Below are 14,739 nucleotides of genomic sequence, written 5' to 3' on the forward strand. Positions count from 1 at the left end.
AATAATTTTTTATTTTTGTTTCAGTAAAAAATCTAACACTAATAAGACATTAAAATTAAAAAAAGTGAGTTTTATAATGTTTTTGTTATGATGTTTAAATTGTCTAAATTTTTTTAAAGTAAAAAGTAAAATATTTAAAATAAAAAATAAATTATGTAAAATTTATTAAATATTATTTATTTATTTATTTTAGTAACTTAAATACAAAATGATAGGTATTATAGTATTCACTAATTCTAAAACAGTTGCTTAATACATAATTAATAAATAAAGATAGAGAGAGAGAAAGAGAAAGTAAAGAGGCAGGTTTTGGTATTAGAGAAAGACAGAGAGATCAGGTTGAAAGTGAAGAGCTTTTGTTATTAAATTTAGTATATAAAGGAGTATTATCCCCTTTAACTATACATTAGGAAATCCCCTTTCTTTCATCATGAGTTATCCGCGCTTAAAACTTCTATTGTAATAATGAGTTTGTTCTGCCATAAAAATTTTCTTACCTGGAGAAAATTCATTTTTCCCTTAATCTGCAGTATTACTATTGGTATTTGATTATTAACAATGGAAGCAAGAATGATAAACTAAAGTTGATTATGAATGATATTTGAAACTTGAGAGCTAAACTTATGAATTACAAATCTGATAACGATACATTTCAAATTGAATAAAACACCATAACAGTTAATAATGAAAGACATAAACATCATACTCAACAACGGCTTCCATTTCATCAATAGAATGAGTCTTGGCCTGAGCGTACCCACGGCAGAACCGGAACACCCCACTGCCGCCGACGATTGGCATCTCCCTGACGGCGCTCTCCACTGTGTTCCGGCCAAGCACACTGAGACTACTCCCATTGTACTCCCCTTCGGTAAATGCAAAACTCATTACCATGAGAAGCCCCAGCTCGCTCTGCGAAGCCGAACCGTACATTCCCTGAGCTCTTCCCACGATCTTGGAGCTTTGATCTGCCGTCTCCGTTAAGGGATCGTCCATCATAACCACCGAGCCGAACCCCGTCGGCGATGTTTCGCTGGACGGAGCCGCTGCTACTCTCACGGCAGTTTGGTTGGTGCCGCTGACGATGTCGTGGAAGAAGAAGTGCAGGTGGGTGAGCTTCTCATCTTGCTGGCTGATTCCGAGCTCTGTGGGGAACAGTAGTTCATGGAAAAAAGAGTCGTGTTTTGCGCTGGTCGTGACGGCGACGGCAACGGTGAGGATCATGATGATGAAGACGAGGGAAGAAAAAGAAGGGAGGATTTTCGGGAAGGTATTGGCCATGATGATGAGCTGTAAGTTTGTTAACTTTTTCCTTTTTTGTCCGTTCTATAATTTGTGTATATAGGAATCAACTTTTTCATTCAGAATGCTCGTATTTGTATACACCAAGAGAAGGGAAGGAGTAAAAGTAATGAATCCCTCATTTTTTCCCCTTCAAAGAAAAGATGCTATGATGACGACGACCGCACAATTTGGCAAGTTATATGGTAAAAAATATAAATACTATTGAAAAACTATTAACTTATTGATATTAGATTTGATTTTTAATGGAGTTAATCACTAAAAATGTCTTCGAATTATTTAAATAGTGATAAAAATATATTCAAATTTTACTATCGATAAAAATGTTTTTAAATAATTTAAAAATATAACAAAAATATACAGTAAATATATATTTTTAAAAAATATCTTAAAAATTGAATTTTGATGCAATTTTTTATAAGTATGGTTACAAAAATAAGATATTATTATAATTAAAATTTGGCAATTTTTTACTAAATATATATTTTTTTTAAATTTTTTTTGTTAACAACCAATAATACTTTTAAAAAATTACAAAACAATATATACTTAACAAAAAATCACCAAATTTTAAGAATAATATCTCATTTTTGTAATTACACTTACAAAAAATCACATCAAAATTTAATATCTAATGTATTTTTTGAGAAATACATATTTAATGTTAATTTTTTTTGCAAGATTATCTAACATTAAATATGTATTTCTCAAAAAATATATTACAGATTGAATTTTGATACAATTTTTTACAAGTACGATTAAAAAAGTGAGATGTTACTATTCTTAAAATTTGGTAACTTTTTGTTAAGTATATATTTTTTTGTAATTTTTTGTTAATAACTAATAATACTTTTAAAAAATCACAAAATAATATATACTTAGAAAAAAATTACCAAATTTTAAGAAATAATAATATATCATTTTTTTTAATTATGTTTGAAAAAAATCACATCAAAATTCAATTTCTCAGGCATTTTTTGAAAATATATTTACTGTTGGACATTTTGTCGTGTTTTTAAATTATTTAAAGGCATTTTTGTCAATAGTAAAATTTGGGTGCATTTTTGTCGGCGTCTGAATAATTGAGGGGCGTTTTTGGTGGCTAACCCTTTTTAATGATATGGTATCGATGTTATTATATTAATAAAATTTGAAATTGTTCGGTTGCTCGTAAGGATGTAGGATCAGTTGGGTGTTGGGTTCAGAGCAACTACGGGTGAGAAGAAAGTTTCCGGACCTAAATGCGAACTTTGCGAGGAAAGGAGATGCTGGTGGGTCGGCAGGTGGGGCCACCTGCAAGGACACTCCGATACTAAAGTAAGTGTCCGTACGATGAGGCGGCTAATTAGGGTAAAGATGATGTAATTTGGGAGAGGGGAATGTCCATCCCCATTTATACTTTGTACTCGGGTGGGACCTCTTGGTTGGGCCCGTCAGCCTAGAAGCTTCTGTCAACTGTCCAGATCTTCCCCAAGGGTAGAGTAATAGGTGGGTCACTTTTGCGCGTACGGGTCGAGGACCTGTTGGGTCGAGGACCCGTCGGGTCGAGGACCCGTCGGGTCGGTAACCTATAAGGTAGATCTCTGGCCCATGTTGGGTTGGGTAAGAACAGTTCCCCCAACGTGGCAAACCATGAGGATCGCGGTTGGCGCATTCACCTTACTCGGTTCTTCTTGCATGATAGTCCTCCTCTGCTCATGATTCCGTTCATGGAATCCGCGCCTTTGGTGCGCGTGAGCTGCCCCATCCATTGTCTGAGGTGTCGCTTCGCTTTTTGTGCTAAGAGCATTAAATTTTCTTAATGACTGATTTGAAAGTGGAGGAAAAGGTCTATTTTGCCCTTGACTTTTCGTGCTCCCCCTTGACGGTTACCATCTCCGCATTCATAACTCTTTCATATCTCATTTACTTCTCATTCTTCTCTTTCATTTTTCCCAACGACTAGTACTTCGCAACCAACACTTTACCTCCTACTTGCTGTGTGTTTCACTGCATTTGCCTCCAATTCATTAAATCCTTCTGCTTCACTTACTGGTAAGTGAATCCTTCGTGCTTATTTTGTTCATTTTAATGCTTCTTTTTTGTTGCTATTTGTTATGTTTGCTTTTTCTGCTATTTGTTGTGTTTGGTTGCTGTTTACTATTGAACTCGCCATTGGTAACTAGTTCTTAGGGGAGGTACCATAGGTGTTTGCTTCCTAGATTTAGGCCTGAAATTGTGTGAAATAACATAGGGTAGTCGTATAACAAAACGTAGAACAAAATGTAGTTTAGTTTTGACTTCTCTGAGTTTTTGACTTTCTATTTTGACTTAACTAGTGCCCCCAATGTAGGTATGGTGTAGCAGCCTTTGGCGCAAAATTCTATAAATCATTACGTCTGGGCTACTTCTGACGTAACGAGCACGTCCTCCAAGAAAACTCTGGAGGAGCTACAAGAATTCCGAAATTCAGGTCCACTATGCGGGGGGTGGTTCAAAGGAGGCAAACTACGACTTGTTCGTTCCGGGAGTGCATCTGCCAACTAAATTTGTCGTCTCCCTGGGTTCCCGACTAGATGTGGGTGTATAAGCCTATGTTCACCACGTTGGGCCTTCGTCTCCTTTTTTCTTCTTTCTTCATGGCCCTTTTGAATCAGTGTGATGTTGCCTCGTCACAACTTCACCCCAACAGCTGGGCTAATATCTGCTGTTTTGAGATGGTATGTGAATACCTGGAGCTCCCGGCCTCCGTCAATATCTTCCTGTACTTCTTCCTACTCACCAACCCTTCCCAAGAAGGAAAGCATAAGAAAGGATACCTTTCCTTCAGGGGCTATACAGAACCAACAGATTTTTGGTCTTTTCGAAGATTTGTTTCATGGTTTCAAAGAGACCATTTTCAAGGTGAGGCCGACTCGGGGCTACCACCCCTTTTGGCTCACCCTTGAAGGAGAAAGGTGGATACCGACCTATTAGAGTTTCAGTGCTGGCGCCAACTACTTAATAAAGATGACCTATGATGCACTAGGTCGAGAGAACTAATAAATCGGTAATGTTTTACTGGTGATTTTTTGTTCTAAAAATCTTACCCCTCATCTATTAATGGGCGACCGAAAATCCGGTCGCGAATATGTAGGTAACATTCTCCTCCCGTCGATTTCCCGTTCTTTCGACTTGCTCATTATTGTTTTGCTTCTGATTTCATATGCTTTTTGTCTTTTAACTTCCTAACTTCTTTATTTTACCTTTTGCTTCTCTTGTAATTGGGATGGCTACAGGGCACAAAACTCTGTCCTGCTTGATGACTCATCTCTTTCCAGGAGATGATAGTGGCGATGATAGCTCGACGACCCCCACCGTTGAGCCTGAAGCCCTTGTAACCAGCGAGGGCAAATATTAATCACGTCCTCCACCTGAGGAACCTATCAGGAACGTCGCTATCGACGAATATGATTTGGATAAGGGGATAATGATTGAACATGAAGCCGAGGTGATCGTTATTTCTATCCCTAAGAAGAGAAAGATAAACTTCAACTCAGGAAAAGTTCCCTCCGTGGTGGAGAAGAACTTTGACGCAGGTTCTGCATCGACTCCTAACTCCTCCCTGGTATTGAGGAGTTCTTCTGGGAAGAAGACCTGGTCACCCGGGCGAGGTGGGCATACCTGAGTCTCTTCTGGGCAACTGCTATCGCCAGGAAGGTTGAGCCCGTGCTAATGCAAGGCTAGGTCTTGGAGGGAAATCTCAGGGTTTCTTAGAGAGATATCACCACAAGGCCCAAGAGAAATCCCTAAAGACCCGACTTGCCGAGGAAGAGAAGAAGTCTAAAGAGACTGCCGACGAGATCAACCGGCTCTTGGAAAGTGACCTCTTTCTCTCTAAGCAACTCGGTGAAACATTGGGGCTGGACTCTCGCGTCAGGGGCTAATGTGAAAGAGTTAGAAGAGAAATTGGCTGAGGCTATGAAGTCGGCAGGCTCCGCCCACTAGGAGGCCACTACCTAGAAGAAGAAAAATAAGAAAATTCTGAAGGACGCCCGGGAGGCTATCACAGCTATCGAGGAAGCAATTAAGGCTCAGGTCTCTGACAATAATTGATCCTAAAATCAACTAACAATCCTAAATTACCAATCATACTGGACATCAATGACATCAAGGAACCTAAGTCCTCAATCTCAAGTCAAGACTCAAGAGTGCTAAAATTCACTCTAAAACCAAACCAAGTATTTTATCAAACACTTGGAAGACATAAAATGAAAATAAGGTAAAATTGCAATAATAATAAAATCTAGAACTACCAAATGTAAGATAATAATAATAACAACTCAATTAAACATAAATTAACATAGAAATATCAAACTGCATTAAAATGGAAATTAAAATCAACAAGGGTTCATAAGATCAAAAGCAACAAAATAACAAGTAAAACTAACAGAGCAAGAATGTAGTAACAAGAAATTGCAAGGAAAACTAAATCAAGACAAGATCAAAATCTAAATTCACGAGGTAATTAAGCTAAATCTACCCTAATTCTAGAGAAAAGAGAGATCTTCTCTCTCTAGAAAATAACCTAAAACATGTTGCTAAACTAAACCTATTTGGCCTCAAATATTTCAAAAATGAGTTGGATTTGGACTTGAGGAGGTCCAGAAATCGCCAGCCACGTTTTTCTTAAGTGAGTCACGTACTTCGTGTCACGCATATGCGTGAGGCATGCGTACGCACGACCTAACGAAATCTCCCACTCACGCGTACACGCAAGGCATCTGTACGCGTGACCGTGAATTACTCCAAATCCTCATTTCTTCATAAATTCTCCACTTTGCATGCTTTTTCTTCACTTCTTGAATCCAATATTTGCCTTCTAAGCCTAAAATTACTAAACAAACACATCAAGGCATCGAATAGAATTAAAGTGAATTAAATTTAACAAATTAAGGGCCTAAAAAGCATATTTTCACTCTTAAGCACAAATTAGGAAGAATTCACAAAACTATGCTATTTTTGTGAATAATTGTAGGAAAAGTTGATAAAATCCACTAATTTCAATACAAGATAAACTATAAAATTGTAGTTTATCAATCTCCCCATGCTAAACTCAAGAAAGACAAGAAAGGGGTGTTAATATTTATTCAAAGTAAACTACCTATATGTAATTTATCTAGATACATGCAACTACTTGGTCAAAATATATAGTTTCCAAGAATACATATATGAACATAAGGGTTAAAGCAATCACAACCAAATCAAATCCAGCAATCGATTAGAGTTCTAGAAAAGAATTTATAAACTTGCAAGGTAAGAAATAATCATAGGTGAAAATATAGAATTGAGCAATTGACCCTCACCGGATGTGTATACGCTCTGATCGCTCAAGTGTTTAGGGTTGATTCACTCAATCTTCTCTAATCATGCTTTTTAAAAGTTATTTTTCATCTAACAATCAACAATTATTCAATGCATGCATACAAATATCATGAGGACTTTTTTTTTTCTTTTTCTCTTTCTTTTTCTTCTTCTTCTTTATATATACCAGCGGCTCAACAGGTACTATCGTGCCTGTTTAGCCGCTTTTCTAATTTTTTTTAAAAAATTTATTTATTTTTTTGTTAATATATTACTTACTCTTTAAATTTATTAAATAAATATATTTTTTATATTATTTTAATATAAATGTGATTTTATTTATATGATATTTTTTACCATAAAATTACTATAAAATACTTTTAAAATGTTAAATTATAAAAGTACATAATAAAGAGGTAAGAAAAAACATAGTTCAAATAATAATAATAATAATAATAATAATAATAATAATAATAATAATAATAATAATAATAATAATTAATATCCTAATTTAAAAAAAATTATATATAAATAAAAATACATGTTAGTTATTTATAAAAGATAATTTTGCTTAAATGTTATGGATATTCATATTTGTCTTCATTTTTTTAAGTGGTATGCCAAAATATGGATTTGAATCTAAGTAGGCCTTCATTTCTCTATAAATAGTAAAAAAACTAAAGAAATGAGAATGCTTATTTTTTTCATTTTTAAATATCAAACTATAAGAATAATTAATTAATAAAATAGGAGAATATAAAAATTGTGTACCTGAAAATTTTTTTCGTAATTCATCATATATCTCTTTATCAATAACTTCTTGAGGCTTGAAAAACTGTCACATTTATTAATCATAAAAATAACTATATAGTTTCAAGATTATTCAATTAAATTAATTCCTTATTATAGGGACGAATTCAATTAATTCAATTAAAATCGTTAGAATTGAGATATCTTGTTTTGCACTGAATTTTTTGAAAAGACAAAAGAAAATGACATTAATCTTTGTTTATGTATGACAAAATATAAATTAAATGACATTACATCTGATTTATTAGGAATTTATAGTTAGAGTAAAAGACAAATAGGTCCCTAAACTTTTTTTTCGCGGATATTTTCGTCCCCAAGGATTGGAAAATACATTCATGTCCATGACCCTTCCAAAACGTAGACAAATTTACCCCTCCGTTGAAGTGACTTCGTTGGACTCAACGGAAAACGTTGACATGGATCCTATGGCGCTGACGTGGCCGTTACGGGAGCACACGTGGTATGCAACTTTTTAAAACAGGACATATTAGTCCTCTCACACCAAAACGTGTAGCTTTCCAAAACAGGACATATTAGTCCTTCCACCCCAAAACGACGTCGTTTCGCCCAAATCCCCAATTTTTCACATTTATGGCCCTAATCCTTCCACAAAAATGGTGAAGTGGGTCACCATCCTCAGCCACCTCCAACCCCAACCACCTCCTGCCCCCTGAGTCCCTCTTCCACCACCACCTACGCTGCCCCTCCTCTCCTTGCCCCATCCCCCTCCCTCTTCACTCCCTCGCTTACCCTAACACACTCTACTCCCCTCCTTCTCCATTCCATTGCTTACCCCAAGGACGAAAAAAATGGTGGTGTAGAATCTCTGCTATGGATTGAAGAATCTCACATTTCTCCATTCCCTCTTGACCGCCAATGGCTCTCTCTGTAGATCACCCATTCGAACCTATTTCTGCCACTGCTTGCTCCTACTGTGAAGTGGTAAAACCCACCCTTTTTCTCTTTTTCTCTTTATTTGTCATTCAAAGCCGAGTTTTTTATTTATTTAGTTATTTTCTTTCTCTGTGGCAGTGGAAGAAGAAGTGTTCGAAGCTTCAAGAATCACAAAACGCTCTTCGCCAAGCTGTGAAGTTTCTAGAAACCAAAATCAATAAAGTTCAGGCTCAAAATGTGAAGCTCAACCAAAGTTATGAATTCAGCTTATTACAACGATTTTAAGTGAATGGAATATGTTCATAGGCAGCTTTATAAAGTAAGTAATAATTGAATTGTGCAAAATTTTGCTATAATATATACAATCTTTTGAGAAACATTGGTATTATGTGCTATGTACATTATTCTTGAGGCCACAATCACCAGCTAACTACTTAGGTAGTGGTTCTGGTACTGATTTTGTGTATTCACCATCAGAGCCAGGTGCTGTAAGTAGTTCAAGATCATGGTTCACATACGAAGAACTTATCCAAGCTACAGATGGGTTTTCTCTAAACAAATTTACTTGGAGAAGGTGGATTTGGTGCAGTCTACAAAGGTACACTTTTTGATGGAAGAGTAGTGGCTGTGAAACAGCTTAAAGTTGGTGGTGGGCAAGGGGAACGCAAATTTAGAGCAGAAGTTGAGATTATTAGCCGTGTGCATCATTGCCATCTTGTTTTCCTGGTGGGTGATGAGCGGATAATTTGTATACTTTTTGGCATTGTTTTTAGTATGTTTTTGATATCTTTTAGTTAGATTTTAGTACATTTTTATTAGTTTTTATTTAAAATTCACTTTTCTGGACTTTACTATGAGTTTGTGTGTTTTTCTGTGATTTCAGGTATTTTCTGGCTGAAATTGAGGGACCTGAGCAAAAATCTGATTCAGAGACCAAAAAGGACTGCAGATGCTGTTGGATTCTGACCTCCCTGCACTCGAAGTGGATTTTCTGGAGCTACAGAAGCCCAATTGGCGCGCTCTCAACGGCGTTGGAAAGTAGACATCCAGGGCTTTCCAGCAATATATAATAGTCCATACTTTGTCCAAGATTTGATGGCCCAAACCCGCGAAGCAATCCGGCCTCAGGAATTCCAGCGTTAAACGCCGGAACAGGAATAAAAGTTGGAGTTAAACGCCCAAACTGGCATGGGAGCTGGCGTTTAACTCCAGAAAAGGTCTCTACACGAATTTCCTTGATTGCTCAGCCCAAGCACACACCAAGTGGGCCCGGAAGTGGATTTTTATGTCATTTACTCATTTCTGTACACCTTAGGTTACTAGTTTACTATTAATAGGACCTTTTACTATTGTATTAGGAGACTTTGGTAGCTATCTTCACTTTTATGCTATCTTAGATCTTTGGGAGGCTGGCCATTCGGCCATGCCTAGACCCTGTTCTTATGTATTTTCAACGGTGGAGTTTCTACACACCATAGATTAAGGGTGTGGAGCTCTGCTGTACCTCGAGTATTAATGCAATTACTATTGTTCTTCCATTCAATTCCGCTTGTTCTTTTACCAAGATATCACTTGTTCTTCACCTATGAACAAGGTGACTGACAACCATTCTTGTTCTACAAGCATCTGAGGCTTAGTGAATATCTCTTGGATTTCCGATTGCACGATGCATGGTTGATCGCCTGACAACCGAGTGCTCGCCTGACAACGAGCCAGCCATTCCGTGAGATCAGAGTCTTCGTGGTATAGGCAAGAACTGATGGCAGCATTCAAGAGAATCCGGAAGGTCTAACCTTGTCTGTGGTGTTCTGAGTAGGATTCAATGATTGAATGACTGTGACGTGCTTCAAACCCTGAGGGCGGGGCGTTAGTGATAACGCAAAAGAATCACTGGATTCTATTCCGGCCTGATTGAGAACCGACAGATGAATTCCGCTATGCCGTGACAGGACATATGCAATCGCTTTCACTGAGAGGATGGGAGGTAGCTGCTGACAACAGTGAGACCCTACACGAGTTTGCCATGGAAAGGAGTAAGAAGGATTGGATGAAGGCAGTAGGAAAGCAGAGAGACGGAAGGGAAGGCATCTTCATACACTTGTCTGAAGCTCTTACACCAATGATATACATAAGTATCACTATCTTTATCTTGCATGTTATTTTCGTTCATCATCATCATATACATTTGAGTTTGCCTAACTAAGATTTACAAGATGACCATAGCTTGCTTCAATACTAACAATCTCCGTGGGATCGACCCTTACTCACGTAAGGTTTATTACTTGGACGACCCAGTGCACTTGCTGGTTAGTTGTGCGAAGTTGTGTAATGCCATGGTATTGAGCGCACCAAGTTTTTGGAGCCATTACCAGGGATTATGAGAGTTGTGAAAAAGTATTGTTCACAATTTCGCCGACCAAGTTTTTGGCGCCGTTGCCGGGGATTGTTCAAGTTTTGAGCAAGCTTTTGGTAACATCAGTGCCAAGATCCGGCAACAACATCAAGTTCTTGGTGTTATTGCCCGGGATTGTTTAGGCTGGACAACTGACGGTTCATCTTGTTGCTTAGATTAGGTGTTTATTTTTTTCGAAATTCTTGAAGGTGAATTCTAGAGTTTCATGATGATTTGTTGAAATCTGGCTGGCTGAGAAGCCATGTCTAATCTGATTGGACCGAGGTTTCAACTTATCACCACAAGAGCTTGTTGACTCTCATCAATTTTGCTCTTGGAGCAGTGATCTGCTAAAGATTTGGCTGACCTTTGGTCATGTCTAGTGTTTTGGACCGAAGCTTTCTTTGAAAGCTTGGCTGGCTGTGAAGCCATGTCTAATTCCTGGACCGGAGTCTTAGACTAGCACTGCACTGATTCCTGAAATTCTCATTAAGAATTTTGATACCTTTTTCCACTTAATTTTCGAAAATCACAAAAAAATTACAAAACCATAAAAATCCAAAAATATTTCTTGTTTGAGTCTAGAGTCTCATCTTAAGTTTGGTGTCAAATGCATGTCTTTGTTATATTTTTCGAATCCATGCATATATTTTGTGTTCTAATCTTTGAATTCTATTGACTTGAAGTATTTTTTTTTTTTTTTTGTGTCTCATATGCATTCTCATATTGTTAGTGTCAGTAGTACACAAACTGCTAAGTTTGGTGTCTTGCATGCATTGTTATTTGATTCTTGTTGCATTTTGATTATTAAAAATCCAAAAATATTTTTAATTTGTGTCTTTTCAAGTCAATGATACAAAGAATTGAAGATTTAGAACATACTGCAGAGGAATTATACAGAAAAAGCTGAGCATTCAAAAATGCCCAGTGAAGAAGGCAGACTGGCGTTTAAACGCCAGCCAGGGTACCTGGTTGGGCGTTTAACGCCCAAAGAGGTAGCATTTTGGGCGTTAAACGCCAGAATGTATACCATTCTGGGCGTTTAACGCCAGGATGGTGCTAGGGAGAAGATTTTGTTTTCAAATCAATTTTTGTCAAATTTTTCAAAATCAAATCTTTTTCAAATCAAATCTTTTCAATCAAATGTTTTCAAAATCAATTTCTTTCCTTTTTAAAAGATACTTACTAACAATTAATGATTTGATTGAACATCTCAAATTTGTTACCTTTTCTGTTGAGAAAGGTTTTTAATGTTTGAATCATATCTTTTCTTGTTAGGCAAGTCATCAATTTTTAAAATCATATCTTTTCAAATTGTTTTTAAAATCATATCTTTTCAAATAGTTTTCAAATCATATCTTCTCAATCACAATTTTTTTTTCATATCTTCTTAACCACATCTTTTTCAAAATAACTTTCAATCAAATCTTCTTAATTTCTAATTTCAAATTCTTTTTCAAAAATCACTTAATTTCTTTTCCACTTTGATTTTCGAAAATCAATTGATGTTTTTCAAAAATGTTTTCAAAAGTATTTTAATTAATTTTCGAAAATCTTCTTCCCTCCTTCTCACATCCTTCTATTTATGGAGTGCCACTCCTTCTCAATGCACAATTCGAACCTTATCTAACTAAAGTTCGAATTTATCTTCTCCTTCTTCTTTCTATTTCTCTTTTCCTCTGACACTTAAAGGAATCTCTATACTGTGACATAGAGGATTCCACATTTTCTTGTTCCCTTCTCTTTCATATGAGCAGGAGCAAGGACAAAGGCATTCTTGTTGAAGCTGATCCTGAACCTGAAAGGACTTTGAAGAGAAAGCTAAGAGAAGCCAAAGCACAACTCTCTTTAGAGGACCTGACCGAATTCTTCAAGGAAGAAAACATGGCAGCAGAAAACAACAACAATGCAAACAATGCAAGGAAGGTGCTGGGTGACTTTACTGCACCTACTCCTGATTTTTATGGGAGAAGCATCTCTATCCCTGCCATTGGAGCAAACAACTTTGAGCTTAAGCCTCAATTAGTTTCTCTAATGCAACAGAATTGCAAGTTCCATGGACTTCCAATGGAAGATCCTCATCAGTTTTTAGCTGAATTCTTGCAAATCTGTGACACAGTCAAGACTAATGGGGTTGACCCTGAAGTCTATAGACTGATGCTATTCCCTTTTGCTGTAAGAGACAGAGCTAGAATATGGTTGGACTCTCAACCTAAAGAAAGCCTGGACTCATGGGAAAAGCTAGTCAATGCCTTCTTGGCAAAATTCTTTCCACACAAAGATGGAGTAAGCTTAGAGTGGAAGTCCAAACCTTTAGACAAAAGGATGGAGAATCCCTCTATGAAGCTTGGGAAAGATACAAACAATTAATCAGAAAATGTCCTTCTGACATGCTTTCTGAATGGAGCATCATAGGTATTTTCTATGATGGTCTCTCTGAACTATCTAAGATGTCCTTGGATAGCTCTGCAGGAGGATCTCTTCATCTGAAGAAGACGCCTACTGAAGCTCAAGAACTGATTGAAATGGTTGCAAATAACCAATTCATGTACACTTCTGAAAGAAATCCTGTGAACAATGGGACTAGTCAGAAGAAAGGAGTTCTTGAGATTGACACTCTGAATGCCATATTGGCTCAGAATAAAATATTGACACAACAAGTCAATCTGATTTCTCAAAGTCTGTCTGGAATGCAAAATGCACCAAACAGTACTAAGGATGCTTCATCTGAGGAAGAAGCTTATGATCCTGAGAACCCTTCCATGGAAGAGGTGAATTACCTAGGAGAACCCTATGAAAATACCTACAATTCTTCATGGAGAAATCACCCAAATCTTTCATGGAAGAATCACGAGAGACCTCAACAAGGTTTCAATAACAATGGCAAGCCTTTTCCATCATCTTCTCAGCAACAGACAGAGAGCTCTAAGCAGAATAATTCTGACTTAGCAACCATGGTCTCTGATCTGATCAAAACCACTCAAAGTTTCATGACTGAAACTAGATCTTCCATTAGGAATTTGGAAGGACAAGTGGGTCAGCTGAGCAAGAAAATTACTGAACTTCCTCCAAGCACTCTCCCAAGTAACACTGAAGAAAATCCAAAAGGAGAGTGCAAAGCCATAAACATGGCCGAATTCTGGGAGGAAGAAGAGGCAGTGAACGCCACTGAGGAAGGCCTCACTGGACGTCCACTGGCCTCTAATGAGTTCCCCAATGAGGAACCTTGGGAATCTGAGGCTCAGACTGAGACCATAGAGATTCCCTTGGACTTGCTACTGCCTTTCATGAGCTCTGATGAGTATTCTTCCTCTGAAGAGGATGAGTATGTCACTGAAGAGCAAGTTGCTAAATACCTTGGAGCAATCATGAAGCTAAATGACAAGTTATTTGGAAATGAGACTTGGGAAGATGAACCTCCCTTGCTCACCAAAGAACTGGATGACCTGTCTAGGCAGAAACTGCCTCAAAAGAGGCAGGATCCTGGGAAGTTTTCTATACCTTGTACCATAGGCACCATGACCTTCAAGAAGGCCTTGTGTGACTTAGGGTCAAGTGTAAACCTCATGCCCCTCTCTGTAATGGAGAAATTAGGGATCTTTGAGGTGCAAGCTGCAAAAATCTCACTAGAAATGGCAGACAACTCAAGAAAACAAGCCCATGGACTTGTAGAGGATGTTCTGGTTAAGGTTGAAAACCATTACATTCCTACTGATTTCATAGTCCTAGAGACTGGGAAGTGCATGGATGAATCCATCATCCTTGGCAGACCATTCCTAGCCACAGCAAAGGCTGTGATTGATGTTGATAGAGGAGAGTTGATCATTCAAGTGAATGAAGAATCCATGGTGTTTAAGGCCCAAGGATATCCCTCTATCATCATGGAGAAGAAGCATGAAGAGCTTCTCTCAAAACAGAGCCAAGCAGAGCCCCCACAGTCAAACTCTAAGTTTGGTGTTGGGAGGCCACAACCAAAATCTAAGTTTGGTGTTGAAACCCCACATTCAAACTCTAAGTTT

The 14,739-nt window shown here is 37.5% G+C and overlaps 1 protein-coding gene and 1 non-coding gene across 2 annotated transcripts; both read right to left on the bottom strand.

Annotated features, from left to right (window-relative positions):
* Positions 1-576: 576 nt before the first annotated feature.
* LOC130976419 (dirigent protein 22-like) lies at positions 577-1,381 on the bottom strand. The gene has a single exon (XM_057901284.1). It carries the CDS (start codon positions 1,279-1,281, stop codon positions 679-681), a length of 603 nt encoding a protein of 200 aa, XP_057757267.1. The 5' UTR covers positions 1,282-1,381; the 3' UTR covers positions 577-678.
* Positions 1,382-13,008: 11,627 nt separating this feature from the next.
* Positions 13,009-13,116, bottom strand: LOC130978573 (small nucleolar RNA R71). The gene has a single exon (XR_009086196.1). It is a non-coding gene; the product is annotated as a small nucleolar RNA R71 (small nucleolar RNA).
* Between the last annotated feature and the right edge of the window lie 1,623 nt (positions 13,117-14,739).

Source organism: Arachis stenosperma, chromosome 4 (genome assembly GCF_014773155.1).
Source record: "Arachis stenosperma cultivar V10309 chromosome 4, arast.V10309.gnm1.PFL2, whole genome shotgun sequence".
NCBI classification, from domain to species: Eukaryota; Viridiplantae; Streptophyta; class Magnoliopsida; order Fabales; family Fabaceae; genus Arachis; species Arachis stenosperma.